At 47.8% G+C, this 20,584-nt stretch overlaps 1 protein-coding gene and 1 long non-coding RNA gene across 4 annotated transcripts in view; both read right to left on the bottom strand.

Annotated features, from left to right (window-relative positions):
* LOC121042966 (uncharacterized) overlaps positions 1 to 11,027 on the bottom strand; it is a 33,044-nt gene extending 22,017 nt beyond the window's left edge. For both annotated transcript variants that reach the window (XR_005796565.1, XR_005796566.1), the window contains exons 1-2: positions 10,072 to 11,027; positions 233 to 798 (exon numbers count right to left, since the gene is read on the bottom strand). This is a non-coding gene — a long non-coding RNA (uncharacterized LOC121042966). The remainder of the gene's footprint in view (positions 1 to 232; positions 799 to 10,071) is intronic.
* A 757-nt stretch (positions 11,028 to 11,784) lies between these two features.
* NSMCE2 (NSE2 SUMO ligase component of SMC5/6 complex) overlaps positions 11,785 to 20,584 on the bottom strand; it is a 217,077-nt gene continuing 208,277 nt past the window's right edge. For both annotated transcript variants that reach the window (XM_040494407.1, XM_040494408.1), the window contains one exon: positions 11,785 to 13,668. In XM_040494407.1, the coding sequence (XP_040350341.1) occupies positions 13,551 to 13,668 (118 nt within the window). In that variant the 3' untranslated portion in view covers positions 11,785 to 13,550. The remainder of the gene's footprint in view (positions 13,669 to 20,584) is intronic.

Here is a 20,584-nt window from a genome sequence, read left to right as displayed (position 1 = left end):
CCCCACTTTAAACCTGAGAGTTTCTTTCTCCATTGTCGCTTAAATGAAACAAGTGCTAACATTTCTGGTATTTGCTACAGGCCTTGCATACTCGGGCACTAAGTGCACACTGACCTAGCAACCAGTGTGTCCCTGGGTGCGCGAATCCCCAGATCTCCAGTATGAATCTGGGTTCTCTTCTCCCTCACCACCCCTCCCCTTCACTCCTTCCTCTTCGGTCTGGCCTCAGGACCTTTGCTCATGCTGGTCCCCTGGGAGAATGCCTTTGCTCCCTTCCATTTATCCAAATCGGTCCTCCTCGCCACAGGCAAGTTTCCCAGTTGGTAAAATCCTTCGGACCACTGTAGCCCCTCTCCTTCCTCCTGAAGGACTGTGTCTGCCTCACGGATCCGGCAGTGCAATTCAATGCTGTGCAATTATCTTTGAAAAAGACTAAAATAACTGCAAAGATATGAATATGTATTCTAGGGAAATGAACTGCCCCACCCTCAAACCTGGTTCCTCCCGCCCCTGCCCCCTCCCAAGGTAGCCCATTATGAGTTTGCTTGATACTTTGTACTATTTCATTCTCCTTCATGCACACGTATGCAAAGAAAATGCATTCGCCTTGAAAGCAGGAACAGGGGCTGAGGCGTCCGGCCAGGCTTCTGCTATTCCTGTTCTATTTCTTCGACATGTGAGGTCCCCCTGGATCCGGACGGCCCAGGAGGCAAGCGGAGCAGAGGGCAATCCCTCCTTTTCACAGGTGAAATCACAGAGGCGCAGAGAAGTTGATGGGAGTCACCTCAGGTCACAGAGCTAGTAAGAAAGAGAGTGAAATTGGAACTCACGTCTTCTGACATGCCCAGCTGTTCTCGGAAACCAACCCAAGGACGCTTGACTTCCCTAAACCTCACTCCCCGAGTGCTTGGCTCTGCAGAGCTGAGGTTAGCTGAAAACATGTCGCAATCCCTCGTCACTCTCCGCGCAGCCAAACCCGGGTTCTCATCTGTGACTTGATATGTGCCCTTGGGTGGGAGCTCCTTTCACGCCTGTGGTCCAGGATCCACATGGGTGAGTCATGAGCCGTCATCAGCCAGCTGTCGCCTCACCTTCAGCTCCGTGAGGTGTGAAGCTTGTTTTCTTTTGCTGGTGTAGTCACCTCAGACACAAGGGGGGGTGTAGGACACGGCCTCGAGGGCAAACACAGACCCACAGCAACAACGGATTTGTAGAACGCAAGCGCTCCCCGGGGCCAAGAGCTGGCTTCCCCCTAGGAAGCTCCCATGCATGACAAGGAAGTCACCTGCCTCAAGGAAACAGATGGGACATGCTGGGGAGCTCACGGCTACTGACCCAGGGGAGACGAGGGGTGCCTGGCCGAACTCTGTGGGCGTGAGCCAGGACGGGCAGCCCCGGAGGCTCAGAAATATTCCCCGGCTCACACTTCTCAAGTGAAACTCGGATAGGTGGTCAGCACGAACCAACCCCTCCCGGGCCTGCTCTTTCTGCCCATGCGTGCTGAAATCTCAACCGCAGCGGGCGGGCGGGCGGGCCTCGATGATTAATAGTCCAAGCTTCGTGCTGGAGCCAACGCGTTCTCAAGGGACTTCTTTATTTCAATGCTGGCAGCGTGTGGAGGGAGGTCCTTAGGGGAACCTGGTGGGTGTGGAATGGCTTTGGGGGCTGGCCTGGACCCCTAGTAGGGCTCCATGCAGGAGTTGCCCAAAGGGCCACCCAGGATGATTGTACGGGCCTCAAGAACATCTATTTCTTTCATTTCGGTAATTACGTATTCACTTTAATATGTTTAAAATATACTTAGCACATCCAGCCTGTAATTTCATGTAATTATGTATTTTCACATATATTATTATTTAGGAGAAGGCTAAATTTTTTTTTTTTTTTTTTTAGAGTGACTTGATTAGAGTAGAAAACTAAGCAAATAATAACACAGGCTACAAGTCGATACGGCAAAACCTCTGATGGGGGAGTTGGAACAACTGGAGTTTTGAGAAACACTACTTTCTTGGGGAATCCAATGTCCACGCCAAAAATATCAACGGAGCCTAGATCCAGCTGAGGGGGATGGTTGGAGATCTCTTTCAGGAACCACATTGGTCTATTTCCATGCTTTCAATGTATATGAACTTTTGGAAGGTGAAAGGTACGTGAGAGGTTTTTTGTTCCGGTTTGTTTTAATCAAGACTTTGACGTATCCGAGGTCCTGGGGATTGTAGATGAAGAGATGCTGTCAAGGGGGTAAATTAAAAACAACCCATGAGGGTCACCTGGGTGGTTCAGTTGGTTAAGTGTCCAACTTCGGCTCAGGTCATGATCTGTTTGTGGATTCGAGCCCCACATTGGGCTCCGTGCTGACAGCTCAGAGCCTGGAGCCCGCTTCGGATTCTGTACCACCCTCTCTCTCTCTGACCCTCCCTCTCTGTATCTCAATAAATGAATAAATGTTTTTTGTTTTTTTTTTTAAAGAAAATCCATGAAGTGAAATCTGAAAAGGTAGGGAGAGAGTGATGAATGGAATTGAGATGAATTGCATCACAAGGCTTTCTACTCATCAGACTATTGTTTATTTATTTAAAAAAATGTTTTTAATGTTTTTATTTATTTTTGAGACAGAGACAGAGTGTGAGCAGGGGAGGGGCAGAGAGAGGGGGAGACGCAGAATCTGAAGCAGGCTCCAGGCTCTGAGCTGTCAGCACAGAGCCTGATGCGGGGCTTGAACCCACAAACCGTGAGATCATGACCTGAGCTGAAGTCGGACGCTCAACTGACTGAGCTACCCAGGCGCCCCCAGACTATTGTTTCAAAAGAAAAGAAAGACTGGGGCGCCTGGGTGGCTCAGCTGTTAAGTGTCTAAATTTGGCTCAGGTCACGATCTTGAGGTTTGTGGGTTTGAGTTCCGCATCAGGCTCTGTGCTGACAGCTCAGAGCCTGGAGCCTGCTTAGGATTCTGCGTCTCTGTGTCTCCCTCTCTCTGCTCCTCCCCTGCTCATGCTATGTTTCTCTCTCTCAAAAATAAAATAAACATTAAGAAAGAAAAAGATGTAAAACTTTCTGTATTTACCTACAGTCTTTTTGGAGCTTTTGACACAAAAGTGTGGTGTTTAGATAGCTGTAACTTGTGTGTGTGTGTGTGTGTGTGTGTGTGTGTGTGTGTGTGTTCTGTTTGGCTTTATCAACTCAACATTAATAACTTTGTGTGTCAGGTGCATACGGTCTCCACATGGAGTGTGATTCAGAATCCGCCAAAACACTCGTTAAAATGCAGATTGCAGGGCCTGCCTCCCAGGATTCTGACTCAGTGGTCTAGAGTGGGGCCTGGGCATCTGCATTTTAGCAAGCTCTTCAGAGTGTCTGATAAAGGGGCTTCTGGACCTTACTTTGACAAACCTTGGTGCATAGGAAATACACATGATTCAGCTGTGGACCCCACCCTCAAGAGAACACGGCCAAGGGAGGGAGGTGACGTACCCATAATAAATCATGAGGTAGAAAGTACCTCATGTGGTAGGAGAACAGAAATAAAGTACAAGGGAGCTCTCACCACCATCACCCAGCCCATGGGTGCCAAAGCATCCTGTTCCGGAAGGTTCCATGCTTGTGCCGTATTGTATTTCAACCAACCTTAGTCTTTTCTTTCAATTCTTTTTTATTTTATTTATTTATATATTTTGAGAGAGAGAGAGAGAGAGAGAGAGCACACAAGCAGGGGAGGGGCAGAGAGAAGGAGAGCCAGAGTCCCAAGCAGGCTCTGTGCCATCAGCACACAGCCCGACGTGGGGCTCCAACTCATGAACCATGAGATCATGACCTGAGCCGAGATCGAGAGTCAGGTGCTTAACCAACAGACCTTGAATATTTACTCATAGCATTACTCCTCCATCTGGCAGAGAATCATTTCCATGATCTAGGCTCTTATCTTTCATTTTGGTGAAGGGTGTTGGGAAAAAGAATAATATTTTGCGGCATGTGAAAATTAGAGTCAAGTTGCAGTGTCTGTAAACACAGTTTTATGGGAACACAGCCACCGTCATTCATTCACGTCCTGTCGGTGCTATACCTCCATGCTGCCATGGCACAGTTAAGTAGCTCCAACAAGGAACAGATGTCCTGCAAAGCTGAGAATATTTAATGGCTGGCCCTTCCCATAAAAACTTGCCTACCCTTGCTTTTGAAACTTGCTTTGAAGCATCATTACGTAGGAGGAGAACATCCTGTAGTCCAGGGCTAACTTTGCCCCACTCTGGCCAGTGGGAGAAGGAACATTCTCAGGCCTGTGTGAGTTCAGATGTGTGTTCTCTCCGATCTTCTGGGAGGTTCTTTCCCTACCCCAGGTAGCTTCTTCACTGGCACAAGCTGATGATGGCTTAGCTGAGGACTCCAGGGGGACCCTCTGAACATCTCCAGAGCTCCCTCTCTGGGCAGCTGTCTCCTTTCCAGTCCTCTGCTCTGCAAATTCTAGCTGCTTGCCCTCCCTGAACCTTCAGCTCTGTCTCCTCAATAAAGACGGACCACCAGGGCTCCTGCTGGATCCCCCTCTCTCTGAGGGGGCCCAGGGACTCTCTAGGCAGCAAGCAAGGGCAGTGTCCAATGTCCTGTTGTCCAACATCTGAAAAATCATAGATGTTGTCCAGATTTTTAGTTGTAAAAGATGAGAGGGCAAATCCCATGCCTGTTTGTCCATCATTGCCAGAACAGAACTTAGTAGTTCAAGAGGTGAGTGTAAATTTACCTTTATAGCAACAGCAATGCAGCAGGAAAATAGTTATCATTTTTATTGGTGATAAAGTCACAGGGACTGTTAATTATACTGCAGTTTATAATTGCAGGACATGCTAAGTTCCGATTAGAGATTAGTAAAAGTAAAGATGTAATTTTTTCCCCCCGTACTGATTCATAAACCTTCTGAATTTTATCCACAGTCCCCTGGGGGCCCATGGTTTCCCGGATGAGAGCCTCGTGCTAAGATGTAACAGTACTTTTTCTTCTGAGTATTGAAGATCCTTTCATTGGCCCTCTCGTAGCACTTAGTGCCAATTGTCTTGGAGCGTATTCCTCACAAAGTCCCCTGTTTGGTACAAAACAGAAGCCTCAGTTTTTTTTTTTTTCTCTGTGGCAACAACATTCCAAATCCTTTCTGCATAACACCCACGTTTCATCATCCTTAGCCTGGTTTTTGCTGTTCTCTAATCAGAGACTAATCAGAGTCTCTGTGTTCTTTGTGAACTGTGGTGACTAAAAGTAGCCTAGAAACTCAGCTGGGGGCTCCCATGCAGAGCCTAATGGCCGGTGAGTGACAACCTTTCTCATACATTCCAGCAGCATACGGACTCCGTTTTAATGGCCTGCACTTCTGGTTTGTATTCCGTTTACGACGAAGGATGGCCATCCTTGGGTTGCTTCCTTTCAAAATTGTATCTTGCTTTTTCTTTTTGTTTTAAAACCAGTTCTGTATTTGCTCACTAAAAAAATTCCCACTCAGGGTGCCTGGGTTAAGTGGTTGACTCCGTTGTTTAAGTGTCTGACTTTGGCTCAGGTCACGATCTCGCTGTTCATAGGTTGGAGCCCCGTGCTGGGCTCTGTGCTGACAGCTGGGAGTCTGAAATCTGCTTCCGATTCTGTGTCTCCCAGTCTTTCTCTGCTCCTCCCCTGCTCATGCTCTCTCTCTCAAAAATAAATAAACATTAAAAAATTAAAAAAAAAATCCCCACTCAATGTTCCTTTCTGTGACCAGAAATGTTTATGGCATCGTTACATTGGGTCATTCTGCCATCCGCTGAATGATTACGAGGTCATCTTTAGGGACTGAATTTTTTCCTTCCCAACAGCAGGATGAACAGAGAACAGAAATGGCCAGAACTTTTACTCCATTATACTTAAAAAAAAAAAAAAAAAAAAAAAAAAAAGAGTAGTCTCTACCTGAACCCTCTGAAATTCAAAAGCTCTCAGTAAGTAACCTTTCTTTTCATGGCAGTTATTTGCATAGATTCAGTAAGACTCTGTTCTCCTTGTAACAGGACACCGTTGGAAACACTGGTTATTTTACCAAGGCTTTGACTGGAATGTCGTATTTGAGACCGACATTCATAGACTCAGATAAGACCAAACAGTTGTAAGGAATTCTAAGGTTGACTTTATGAAGCATGAAGCCAATAAGGCCCCCTGGAAATGTTGGCCGGATACATCACTTATGGAGTTCCCAGCATCCTCTCCAGGTGAGCACAGAATGTCCCTTCCCGGCAGGTGCAGGAACCTCAGGATATCTTGGGGACCTCGTGAAGAGGAATTCGCCCAAATTGACAGGTGTTGCAGGCATGTCTGTTGGCAAGTACTTGGCCTGGCTTCTGGGCTTGGAGAGGCTACTAAAAGTTCAATCTAGATTCCTCGTAAAAAGCTCCAGCAAAACAAATTTTCAAAGATCTACGTGACCAATCGCTGTTCTGGCTGAGCTTATGTAAACAATTAGGCCGAGTGTGTTAAAACTGGACTTGATCTACAAACAAATTAGTCTTGATTCGGCTATCTCTGGAAATGAAGGCTATTCGAGAGAAAAATTCTGTTTCATCAACGCACCTTTATGGATGTTAAATGCTACTTCTGGTGGTCTTTAAAGGTTTGTTGCTTGCCCAAACTACACGACTCGAGGTAAGCTTCAGAGAAATCGTCACAAAAACTCATGTAGAGAAAATGGTTGTGCCTGTTGTCCTCTGGGTCATTCAAGAGGACACAGACATTTGAGTTCCAAATCTGAAAAACCCATCTGATTCCCACTGCCTGTTCCCACTCCCATCTGAAGAGGCGTCAAGGCAGACATCTAAATATCTTCTCCCTGGCAGCACTGGGTTTGTAACCTGCTCTAACCATTAACCTTCTTGTTTCTATAAAAGTACCTCTTGTTAATTACCTGACGGCTTACTAAGCAAAACAGAGTCTATACAATGGTTAACACCACCCACTACACAATCGAGGCCTTAAAAGACTCTCAAAATAACATTATATTATTAAACACTAACATAACTCAAATGCACGGAATAATTTTACAAACTAAAACGGCATCAGGTGTTTTCACTGCTGCACAAGGTAGAACTTGTGCTCTCATAAAAACAAAATGCTGTGTATACGTTCCAGATTACCGCAAAAATCTTTCTGAGTCTCTAGTTGAGAAGTACTCGTATTGGTGCTTTAAATGATCCCCCTCTCCCTTTAATAATTGGTTAAACTCCTGGACTAAAGGAAGGTTTTTGTCAACTGTCAAAGGACAGATTTGGGCTTCTTCTTTTGGTTAATTTAACATGTTTTGCTGTTTTCTCCCTGGTCTCTCCACTCCTTCACTGCCACAACTTCAAGCCAACAGATGATCCTTTCTGCTCGAGAAAACTCCCATATGTTATCAGCTCTAGATACAGCTGCCTGAGGCTTTCCTAACTCCTATTAAATTCTCAACTGACCAACCTTGACCCATAAGTAGGGACGTCTCTACGCCCCTATCTAGCAGGAGGAAGCTACGGGAGATGAGACCTTCCGCTTTCAACAACCTTAAAGATTTAAGGATCAAAATCGCTCAGGGGGGAAAATGATGAGGGAAACAAAGGCAAGAAAAATGTAGCTTAAATTAAATTTCCTTACAGCCTGCAGCCCACTGACAGATGTCAGACGCCTGCAGGGGGTAACATTCCCCAAGACCTTTATGTGTGTGCCTTAATGCGTACACTTCCTTTAAAAACTAAAAGCAACCTTATCTTGTCAACAGTTAAATCTTCAGGTCCTGTGAGACCCTGCTTTCAGCATACAGAAATCCCTTAAAAACTAACTTTATCTCGAACCGCCCCTCCCCGCCAAACCTAAAAGGATATAATCAGTCGCTCCTCAGGACTCCAGTGCAGCTCTCTGCCCAAGGGTCCTATCACCGTGCTTTAATAAAATCACCTTTTTGCATAAAATAAAGCCGTTGATTAGAACTATTGGTTACTATTAGTGATCAATGCATATAAGATACCTACACAATAGGGACATAAAGAAATAGAAATAGGTAAAATTAAGCTCCTTAGGGCTGTCGGTCAGTAGTCTTAGCTTCTCGTTAACCCTTAACAGTTCCTTAGTAATTGCTACTTTTTTTTTTTTTTTTAAGTTTATTTTGAGGGAGAGGCTCTAGTAGCACAGAGCCTAACTCAGGGCTCGAACTCACGAACCGTGAGATCACAACCTGAGCAGAAGTCGGCGCTTAACTGACGAGCCTCCCAGGCGCCCCTAGTGACTACTAGTTTTAATCCTGTGTTTCTTCAGCCTTGATTTCCCGGTTGAATTCAGGGCACCAATAGCTTCTTATAGCTGCTGGCTAGTTCCAAATGATCATGAAGAAAGCGCTCTCCTCCCTGACCTGTAAAGCAATCTCCACTCAGCTGGTTTGGAACATTTATATGCCATAAAATTCACTGTTGGAAGAGTTGAATTCAGTGACTTTTAGAAAATCTCAAGGCCTGCAATCCAGTTTCAGAACACGTCCTTCACCCCAAAGCCATCCCTTGTGCAAGTTACTCTCCATTTCCATCCCCAGCCCCAGGCCACCACGAATCTACTTTCCGTCCCTATGGATTTGTCTTTCCTGGACATTGCTTTTCTTCTTTTTTCTAAAATGCTTATTTCTTTTTGAGGGAGAGTGCGCCCGCGCCTGTGCAATCAGGGGTTGGGGGTGGAGAAGACAGAGAGACAGGGGGACAGAGGATCCAAAGGGGGCTCTGAAATGACAGCAGAGAGCCCGATGCGGGGTTCGAACTCACGAACGGTGAGATCATGACCTGAGCTGAAGTCAGACGCTCAACTGACTGAGTCACCCAGGCACCCCTTTTCTGGTCACTTCATTTAATGAAATTAATTCATACACTACATGATCTCTGTGCCTGGCTTCTTCCACGTAATGTAATGCTCAGTCCCACAGGATAGTATGAGCTCGTAAGTTCTCCACTCCGGCTATCTCCAGGTAGTATCCGACCGTGGCCATTCCTGCTTTTGTTTATACACTCACCAGCTGGACAGTTGGATTGTTTCCACTTTTTTCGCGATTATAAATCATATTACTTATGAACGTTCACACACGAGTCTTTGTGCAAACATGTTTTTACTTCTCTTGGGTAGATACCTAAGGGTAGATTTGCTGGGTTGTGCAATAAGTTTATGTTTAACACCTTTTTTAAAAGGTGTGTGTTTATTTTTGCGAGACAGAGAGAGAGAGAGAGAGAGAGGAAGAGAGAGAGAGAGAGAGTGGGGGAGGAGCAGAGAGAGAGGGAGACAGAGAATCCCGAGCAGGCTCCACACTGTTCAGCACAGAGCCCGACGCGGGGCTCGAACCCACGAACCGTGAGATGATGACCTGAGAGGATGATCAAGAGCCAGATGCTGAACTGACTGAGCCCCATGTTTAACACCTTTTCAAAAAGCCAGACTTTTCAAAGTGGCTGCACTGATTCCCATCTCCCCAAGCAAGGTAGGAGGGCTCCTCCTTCTGCTGTTCTAACTGCTTTCCTTTCAGAAGTGAGTCCCTTTTTCGGAGTCGGACACAAGCCGGCAGGCAGATCTCCCAAACGAAACAAGTTTCCGACAACACCCTCACGATTCACTCCCCATCCTCCCAAACGCGTTTCACAGACTCCTTAACTTGGTCTGAGTCTTGGTACCCGGTTTCCTAGTGTTTGGTTACTCGACAATTTTCCTCTATTTCCTTTGTCTGTGCCACCATCGTCTATACACGGTGCTCACATGACCTCTTATGGGATTTATTTTTCAAATATCCGTCTTCCTCAACTAGACACTAAGCCCCCTCCGGAGGGGAGATTTTTGTATCCAGAGGCTAACACAAAACATGGCGAGCAGTTGAAGAGGCGACGTGCACGTTTGGTTCAAATATATACTAATTTCCGTATCAGCCTGTTTTCCTTCAAAAGGGCTTATACTCCCTTAGGACCTGTTCACTGAACACATGACACAGAATCTTAAGAGTTTATGGAAACCTTGGGGAGAAGCCCAAATCTTTCGGTTCACCCGCAAACTCTGAGGCCTGGAGGGACAGTGACTCACCCAAGGTCGCCTGTATGTGGCAGGCGGGAGTACCGGGGCGAGCCGCTCCCAGAGGAAACCTGCCGTCAAGAGAGGGGAACCGGAGTGCTGGGGAGCCCAGGGGATACTGAGGCAACAGGGGGGAGCTGGTCTGTGGCAGAATCCTGAGTGCCGGGCCTGAACTCCACTCTGTAGGAAAGGAATGAACGTTTTTGAGTAGGATGTGAGATTGTCCCCTCGGTGTTCTAGCAGATTAATATGGCGAGGGGGCAGACGGGAGGTCAGAGAACGGTCTGAGCGTGAAACACAGAGGGAGCGCCCAGACTTGGGGGGTCTGCCCGGGGATGACGGGGTCTGTGAGCCTGGGAAACGGTGGTCTCAGAACTGGGAATAAGGAAGGTGGGGCAGACGCGCAGGTCTGATCACGTATGTGTTCTCCGCAGCCCCGGGGAGCTCCGCGGCCTCGCGTGTCAGAGGGCTGCTTCTGCACTCACCGTTCCAGTCCAATGTGGGCTCTTCCACGCACAAGCGAGTGACCTTGGGCAAATGACCTCATGACTCTGAGCCTTGGTCTCCCCATCTGTGAAACAGGGGTGATAACAACCTCCTGGGATTGTGGGGAGGATTAACTTAGGTGATACATTTGAGGTACTTAGACATGAGCCTGCAGTGTAGCCAGAGATGAGTCCACGGTGGCCTCGGGGCTTCCTCCTCCTGTCCTCGCGTGAACTTTCAGGAGGCGACTGGTGGGCAGGAAGCCACACTCACTGGGAGCTGCCTTAAGCCGGACACCCGGTGTTTGAAGTTCTACATAAGGTAAAGGATAAACTGTCTTATCTTTTGGAGTGTGTGGAAATGTTTTAAACTTCACTGGAAGTTACTTTCGAGGAACTAGAATTTATTGTTATTTTTATTTATTTATTTAAAACAAAAATTTTTTAATGTTTTTATTTATTTTTGAGACCGAGGGAGACACAGCATGAGCAGGGGAGGGACAGAGAGAGAGGGAGACACGGACTCCGAAGCAGGCTCCAGGCTCTGAGCTGTCAGCGCAGACCCCGACATGGGGCTCGAACTCACAGACTGTGAGATCATGACCCGAGCTGAAGTCGGACGCTCAACCGACCGAGCCACCCAGGCGCCCCTCGAGGAACTAGCATTTAAAAAAAGTCTTTTTTGAAATGTTTATTTATTTTTGAGAGAGAGAAAGAGAGAGAGCGTGTGCGAGTGGGGGAGGGGCAGAGAGAGAGAGGGAGACGAGACACAGAATCTGAGGCAGGCTCCAGGCTCTGAGTTTCCAGCACAGAGCCCGACACGGGGCTCGAACTCATGCACTGCAAGATTATGTATGACCTGAGCCAAAGCCGGGCGCTTAATCGACGGAGCCACCCAGGTGCCCCAAGGAACTAGCATTTTTAAAAAGATGCCATGTGCATACAGTGGTCTAAGTCTGAAATGTCACATACGGGAAAAAATTGATTTAGCTACAATGTCTTGTAGGGTTTTCAAATGTCACCTGCGGGGCCTTGGGTGATCTCACACAGGACTCTGGGGCCGCCCTGGCAGAAGGGGATAGAAACTCCTCTCGACTAGAGCTGCTCCCCTTTTAACGAGCAATACGAGTTCACTGAAGAAAAGGTTTCACTTTTTTTGGAAAACGCTTGTAACAAATTTAACAAATATGTTAGGACAACCAAATGGCAAATCTTCAAAGATGAAAATAAATTCTATATAAAACTTCAAATTGTTTAATTGGCTAGACAAATTCATGAAACATAGCTTCTGAAGACTAAAAAAGAAGGAAAAAAAACCTCACAAGATACGAAAGGCTGCACCTCTTCCACAGCGGAATGGTGTTATTTGGCATCTTTCGAACGGATACTGGTGTCCACACCAATATTCTGGAATTCTCTTTAGAAAGAGTCGGGGAAAACACAAATCAAATCTTGGGCAAGTATTTCATGCTTGTCGCTATCTGTTTAGGAAACAAAGTATTTCACAAAAGAACCACATTCCATGAAAAGTCTGTTCTGGCTTAAAACATAATCATTTCCTCAGGAAGGTCTGATTCAGACGAAGCAGCTTAAGAAATTCAAATTGACTTGGTTTGTAGACAACCGAATGTCATCCTCCTTTCTGAATTCCATGAACGTGTTCTCAAAATTAACTCTGCCATTTAGACTAGGCATTTAAACTCAACTATGCGTTATTTTATGGCCTTCGCTGCCTAGTAGACGTTAACTCCGGCTAATGCACCTCTTTGCATACATGCATGGATATGCTTGTTTATTTACAGAAGCTTCATGTTTTAAATGTGGTCTTTGAATAGATTTTTAGATCTAAATAAACCAATAGGGAGGAGGAGAGTACGGGATTAAGAATTCAGACTCTGGGACTAGGGCTACCTGAGGTCTTGTCCCAGCTCAGCCACTTAGGAGCTCTGTGGCCTTCCACGGGCTCCTTCACCTCTCTGTGCCTCGTTGGACTTATCTGTAAAGTGGGAATAGTAAGTGTACCTCTCTCATCAGGCAGTGAAGACTACAGGAGTGAACATAGATATGTCAACTTGGAACAGCACCTGGAACACAGTAAGTGCCCAAAAAATGTTAGCAATTGTTAACGTTTCTCGGTTTCCTTGTGTATCTGGTTGATAAAAGGTTGCTATGGAAATTATTAATAGATTAGCACTCTTCACACAATTCGAATATATCCCAAGACATTCAATTTAAAGACCTGGCCGGTCCTCCTCAGTCCACAGACTTTCAGGGCCAAAGGGACACCAGAGAACATTTCGCTTCACATCTCCACTTCATGGTTGAAAACCCCAAGGCCCAGGGGCATGAGAGCCACCAAGCAAGGCAGAGACGGTCAGGATGTGGTTGCTTCTGACGACACTTTAGGCTCTCAGAGGGCTGTGGCGAAGTTTCCATTAAGGGCATCAACTACCATTGCCCTGATAAGCCTGTTACCGGAGCGTTCTGGGCTGGTCAGAATGACAAATAAAAGCATTTACATATTTGGAACTGTCAGTAGACAAAGTAAATTTGCTTTATAACCTCAGGCTGTTATTTATGATGCTGATAGAAAATGCTTGCACCTGGGATGTTTCTACACGTTTCCACGTCAATATCCTTTGAAAGACGTTGTTCAGTTAAAACTATAATAAAAAAACAGTTGGAAATGTTAGGAATAGAAAGGCCTGGCCCCACCATGCCTGCACCATTGGAAGTTTACACACCGGGGGGTGCACGGATAGGGCACGCTGCAGGTAACCAAAGGTTTATTTCAAATTATAGGACACTCAAAAATAAACAATATAATATGCTTGAAGTTTTGTTGTGACATAGAAAAATGCTTCCGATTACACTTAAAACCTTCGAGTTTTACCCCAACAAAGTATACTTTGCAGCCAGTCGAAGGGCTCGGACAAGCACCGCTCTCTCCAGATGGCTGGGGTAGGAGGTAGGCTGCAGACATCCCTGTAGGGAGGTGTGTTTGTCCTACTCGGAGTGACGAGTTTTCTTCTTGTTGTGGCTCTCGATGGCCCTTCTAAGTGCTTCATCCTGGATGAGGTCTGACATTCTCACATCTGTGTGGCTACAGCCAATTTTGGGGCAACTGGAAAGGATAAGAAGATCACTTAACTTGAGGCCTTCAGCATGAGCTTCTCTCACATACGAGTATTTCAGTGAAGACATTTTACCCCAAAGGAGCAGGTCTGAGAAATCAGGACTGACGCAAACTCACTCATTTATTCCCCGAGTGCCTACTGGAGCCAGGCCAGGTGCTGGGGGCATAGGCCATGGCCAAGCAGGGCCCACCTTCCAGTGGGGACACAGATAACCGATAAGTCACCAAAGAGTGCTGGCTATACGTTTATTCACGTTAAGTGCTCTGAAGGAAAGGAAGCAAGGTCAAGGGGAGAGTGCGGGGTGAGGCTTCTCTAGCTGGGTCAGGGCAAGCCTCACTGAGCAGGTCTTATCGAGAACAAGTGCTGTGTGTGGCCCAGGCAGAGGCAGGAGCCTAGGAGGCAGCAGCTTGGTGGCCTGGAGTGAAAAAGCAAGGTCAATATGGCTGAAACACCCAGGGCTAGAGGGAGGGCATTTGGAGAGGAGGTCGGAGGGTCAGGGGACCTTTGGATTTTATTTTTTATGTATTTTTAAAAAATGTTTACTTTTGAGACACGGGGGCGGGGGAGAGAGAGAGATAGAGAGAGAGAGAGACAGCACGCGCGTACAAGAGGGGGAGGGGCAGAGAGAAGGAGACACAGACCTGGAAGCAGGTTCCAGGCTCCGAGCTGTCAGCACAGAGCCTGACGCGGGGCTCGAACCCACAAACTGTGAGATCGTGACCTGGGCCGAAGTCAGACCAGGCGCCCCTAGATTTTATGTTAAATATGAAGAGAATTTGAGAGTTTGAGATCGGGGAGGGATGCCACTTGGTTTATGTTTAGAAAGCATGGCTCTGGCTGCTTAATGCAGAAGACAAGCAGAGTGGAAGCAGGAAAACAGGAGGGCCCTGGGCAGTCCGGGCGAGAGGGCGGTGTGGCCGAGGCTGGTGGCAGTGGCCAGCTTCAGGGCAGAAGCGGACACAGAACCTGTAGGACTCGCTGTTGGGTCAGAGGCAGAGCGTAAGGGAAAAGAAGGGCTGAGCTTCGTCAGAGTCTGCCCCCCTCCCCTGCCCCATGGGTAACTGGTGGTGCCCTTTATCTCTAAAGAGAACAACTGGAAAACCAGGCTGGGGATGGGGATGGATCTAGGAGACCGGAGACCCCGGTTGGCATATATTCCCTCCGAAATGCCCACTAGTCCCTCCCGGAGGGAGACTGCGTGGGTTGGTGGAGACTCAGGGGAAAAGCTGTGGCTGAAGAAATCAGCGCGTGAGTCACCCACGGAGGGGGAGGTGCTTGACGCCATGGCTGTGTTTAGAGGTGGTCTCCTCTGGGGGCAGTGGGCTGCATGAAGTCACCTGGTTTCTTCTGTCTGGACTTAGGGTGACCCGGTTTTGAATTTGGCCAACATCTACTAGCATTCTGAGCCTCTATTCCCTCAGATCTGAAGTGGGGGCAGGATTCCTATTTCCCAGGGCTAAAGGCAACTCGGTGCCTAGCATCCCTGATCATCATACTTCTGATACATTTTTCTTTTTTTAAAATTGATTTTAAATTTATTTTTTATTTTAGAGAGCGAGCGAGCAAGCGAGTGGGGTAGAGGGGCAGAGGCGGGGAGAGAGAGAATCCCAGCCACCATCCTGGGATCATGACCTGAGCCGAAATCAACAGCTGGACACGCAACCAACTGAGCCACCCAGGCACCTCTCTTCCATACATTTTAAACTTGCTGATCTCTCGGTCTCTTGCATACACCTACTGTATGCATGCCGCACATTCGTGCATGCATTTGACCTTCTGTGTGGTCCGTCCTGTGCTAGGTTCTAAGCACCCAACTGTGAAATACAAATGTAGGTTCCTGCCCACACAGAGCTCCAGCCCAGTGGCCTGAGACAACTCTCCGAAAAGCACAGGTATATTAAGACACGAAATAACAGCTACAAGACAAGAGCAAAAATAACAAATACAAGAAGAAAGACATAAACCAGAAGGGGAAGAAAGTTGATTGTGGGAACTCATCTGTCCAGTGGTAGGAAGCCCAGCTTTTCAACGTGAAGGAGAAACATCTTCTGGGCTTGTGCCTTATGGACCAAGGCGTCTTTATATAAGAAGGGACAAAGAAGTGTAATGGACAATATGCTTGCTAACAATATTTATTTTTAAAAATACTGAAATGAGCCCCGCAGGGGCAGGTACGTGCGCTAAAACGTGACTATAAAAAGGCCCTCACAGGACAGAGGACCGGGGTGATCTGCCCAGGGATGCCTCCTTCTGGAGACTTGGGTCTGTGTTAGAGTAAGGACTGGGGGCACTTGAGAAAGGTCTCACACTGGTTTCCCAAAGTGAACTGCTTCGTCAACCGTGACAGCCAACAGCTGAGATTATGAGGATATAGACACTTTCACGACACACTCAGACGACATGTGCCGGGGACACCCTCGCTTCATACTGACCAGCCTGGTGGACACATACTGTCACGGTGGGCCTGGGTTTCTTCCCACTTCCTAGAACCGAATCTCTAGCACCTACAGCCAGATGCTGAATAAGCGTGGAGGGGGAAGGGGAGGCTGAGGTGGGGAGGACTTCTGGTGACATCAGGGGCCCTGTGGGGGAGTGCGAGGACTCTGAGAACGTCTGATGGGGTCAACTGCACGCTCACTGCTGAGCCCGCAGGCACATTCTTCTCAAAGGACAAAGGATGGAGCCCAGGGTGACCTAGGTCAAACAGAATTCTGACCTCACTGAGAGGATCGACTCTGGGCACAGAGGCATTAACCAAAAAGCCCTCCCAAGGGGGAACTGATGGCCTCTTGATACAAATACAGGCTCAAGAGTGAAAGAGACGTGGGCTCGAGTCTCCTGGCTGTGACCCTCTGGGCAAGTGGCTTTACTTCCTGTGCCCCAGTTTCTTCTTCCATGAAGATGAGACAGAACGTAGGGTCGCCGTGAGAGGTAAGTAGGATAATGTATGATGAGGGTTATGGAACTGGCTCAGATGCCACACGGTCTGCCCTCGTCCATGGCTTCAGCTCCCAAGAAGCCCGTGGAGAGGAGGTAGCCCACTGACGATGCTGGCGGGCCATGGGCGGGCCACGGTGCACGGGGCGCTGTGGCAGGATGAACGAGGGCACTCCGCCCAGCATGAATGAGGGCTCAGGGATGATGCAGGAGCTGGGGGAGAACCTTGTTTCTCACCCCATCTCGAATAAACAAACACAAGTTTTTTAGCTACAAAGGGTAAGATGAGGCCATAATGACATGATACTGAATCAGGGCACTCCTTCTCTGGAGAAATAACACTCTACAGAAGCATTAGTTTATTAATCCCCAGGACATCCTGGTGAGCAAGCCAAGTGTGGCAATACCCAATCCCAAGTTCTCGCGTCATTGCTGTGCAGAAGTCAGACCTACCGGCCTCACAGGAGAGGCTGGGTCCTGAACTCAAGACGCCACCAGAGCAGTGGGCAAACGTGCAAGTGTCTACTGAACAAACAGAGCACGGGTCTCAGGGGTCCCAGAAGGCGGCAGGGAACCCTGGCCTCAGTCTCAGCTCAAAGGTACAAGATTCTGAGTCTTGTGAGCTCTTGGATCTGGGTCCCGAGAATTCCAGGGTCCAATTCAGCTCTACAAGAGGTCTATGGATATCTCTGGAAGTCTGAGTGGGATGGATTCCCATCATACCTAAACACGCCGAGTAGCTCTGTCCTACATCCTCTGAGTCTCAAATAATGTGTCACCGAGCAGTGAGGTAAGTAATAACACGGACGTTCTCGACCTTTATAACCTGACTGCTGTTTGTTTAGCGTTCTGCAGTTCAAAAGGAGCCTTCTCTTAAGTGGTTTGCTTCTCCACTGCCAAGAAACGTCCTGGTCCAGATCTAGACTGGAATTTCTCCGCTGCTTCTTTAATCCTAAAATTCCATGAGACGTTACTGTCATTTCTACTCTGCAGGTGAAGAAATTGAGGCCCTGGGAGGCGAAATGCCCCGTGGGCCAATGGAGAGAGAGAGAGAGAGGCCCTTCAACGACACAGTCCCAGTCAATTTGGTTTTATTCTACATGCTGTTCAGTGTGACTGTTTGTTAAACACGGTTCCTGCTCTTTCACAAAAAAGGAAAAGAAATGACTGTGGAACACTGGAAATATGTTATTAATATGAGACTCACAAGGCGGCTTTGTCAGTAAGAACACACCCAGCCCACTTATTCAGGAAACGGTTTTAACTGCTGTATTTCGTGAGGGCTACAGTCGCCACAATTTTATTCCTCCTCGAGCCAGTGGAGAGGGGTCTTTGCAGAGGCTGAAGCATGGACAGGAAGCTTCAGTCGGCGCCCAGTAAGGAAATGGACTGGAACTGCAGTCTAACAAGACGTAAACTAGAACCGTCTAGGAGGGAGAACTGAGATGTCTCAAACTGGATGTGTCACAGGCATTTTTAAACAAAGGGGACCCAGAACTGCCCGTCACGCTCACATGCATCATGGGAAATGACACTACTTCATGCTCACTCAGGAAGCTCTGGAGTAGGTGATGAAGAGGCCCGGCAGTGGTGATCTGCTGCTCCCGCGATAAGCAGCCCCCCCATCTTCTTCCTCTCTATCCTGGCTACGTCTCAGACGGCTTCACTGGGGTCTTCTTCCTCGGACTCTCTTTTCATTAATGAGGGAAGTGCCTTTATGAAGGTCCATGTGGGGGCCCCGAGGCGGGTGCTGAGGGGGGTGAGGCGGGCAGAGCAGGGCTGGCCTGGCGCTGCCCGGAGCCAGGTCACAGTCCTGTCCTTGCTCTCAGTCAGCTGTCACGTGCCCTGAGCTGCCCCTCTGGGGTTGGGCTCCTCTGTACCAATAACCTCACAACGACATCTCGAGCTCAGAGCTCTCTCCTTGGTCCAAAATGCCACGTGTTCTGCACCCCCTGGACACTTCCAAATGGCTGTGTTGCTGGGACTTCAAGGTCAGCATGACCCCCAACTCTGCCTCTCACAATCCTTCCTAAATGTGTTCCGCGCTCCCGCCCTCTCAGTTGGCTAATGACCCCCAGCCCCCTCCACCGCTTCTGGACACCGGGTTTATTCATTTATTTTTTTTAATTTTTTATTTTTTAATGTTTATTTATTTCTGAGACAGAGAGAGACAGAGCATGAGTGAGGGAGGGGCAGAGAGAGAGGGAGACACAGAATCTGAAGCGGGCTCCAGGCTCTGAGCTGTCAGCACAGTGCCCGACGTGGGGCTCGAACTCACAAACCAGGAGCTCACGACCTGAGCCGAAGTCGGTCTCTCAACCGACTGAGCCACCCAGGCGCCCCTGGACACCGGGTTTAGAATCGACAGTCACCCTCCGCTCCTTCCTCCCTTCGACTCTCAGTTGCCAAATCCTGCCAGCTGTGCCTCCATGATGGCCCCATTCTCGTTCCCTGATACCTGTGACTCTTGCCTCAGTCAGGCTCCCATCACCGTAACTTAATCCCCCGCAAAGGCATCCTCACTGACATTGTTACCCCACGCCTTTTTAATCCATCCCTTGAACTGTACTGGAGTGACTTCCTAAACTCCAGCTTGACTCACCTCATTCCCTCAAAACCCTGCAATGTTGTCTCGTGCCTCTAGAATAATAGCAACAAGGATAGTGGTGGCGGTGATGGTGTCTTCCGAGTCTTGCCGTGGACCAGGGGCTTTCAAGTACTTCACGCAGATCTTCCTCAAATTTCAAACATGCCAGTGAGGCCATTACAACTATTACCACCAATTTATAGACGAGGAAACTAATGAAATCCCAACCTTTGACGCCTCTAAGGGAATCTTTATACCACTCTCCTCAGGGTTATTGTCCACGGCATCCTTCTATTTTCCCTCTAACATACAGTAACTACAACCGCTCCTTCTGATCACCAAGGAGAACAGGCTTTGAACGGGGCAGGCCTCTTGGCTAGAAGGACTCTTCACCACTGTCCGACGTCCTTCTCATTTGAGGCGCTTGGGTGGCTCAGTCGGTTGAGCATCTGACTTTGGCTCAGCTCACGATCTCACACTTCGAGCCCTGGGCTGGGCCTGCTTTGGATCCTCTGTCCCCACCCTCTCTCTGCCCCTCCCCTGCTCACACTCTCTCTCTCAAAAATAAATTAAAACACAAAATTGAAATCCTTCTCATTTTTTCAAGGCCCAGTCAAAACAGTACCTTCTCTGTAACTCTCCTGCATTCCTTCCACTTGGATTTAACTGCTATTATTAAGCAGTTAATGAGAATCTGCAGAATTTGCCCTAAGTTATAGAGAGGTATGACAGAAAAAAGAAACTTTTCTAAATGACAAATGTTACTCAAGTGCTCAAATAGCATGTATACCTCGAAAGAAAAAAAAAAAAGCTAAAGGATATTAGAGAGTCAAATAGGTAATTAAGAAGATCCATTTAAATGGGAGCCGGGTCTTGTAGTCACTATCCCTGTCCAGAGGCTCATGAGAAATGCACGTTGCTATCAGTGCCCGCCCTTCCCACCTCTGACCTGGGAAGAAGATCACAAACTTTAAGACAGACGAGCTGTGAAATGGGACTATCTGGGAACATCTGTTCTTAGCAATAATCATTTTAACAAACTAACAGTTTGTTTTTCCGAGAACGAACGCAGAGAAAAAGTCAGCAGAAAGGGAAGGCTCAGACCTTCAGAAGCAAAAGGAAATTATATTCACAGGGAATCTGGAAGGTTGACTGGGGAAATACAACGTCTCGACTGGGACTCAAAAATGTACTCGAATGCTCTCAATTTTGCAACCGGTAGGCCATTCTTCTAGAGTAAATAGGGTAAATGACTTGACTTAGTGACCATCAAGATCATGTACAGTCTCAAATACCCTATCTCTGAGTCCACACCCACAGGAGGAGTGGTGGGGAATTCCAATTCTGGGTCTGGACCGGCAAATTTCTAGGTGATGGAG

The sequence above is a fragment of the Herpailurus yagouaroundi genome, unplaced genomic scaffold (assembly GCF_014898765.1).
Source record: "Herpailurus yagouaroundi ecotype Mexico unplaced genomic scaffold, PumYag 186, whole genome shotgun sequence".
NCBI lineage: Eukaryota > Metazoa > Chordata > Mammalia > Carnivora > Felidae > Herpailurus > Herpailurus yagouaroundi.
The sequence above is the reverse complement of the archived record's forward strand: the minus strand, read 5'-3'. Positions and strand labels throughout refer to the sequence as shown.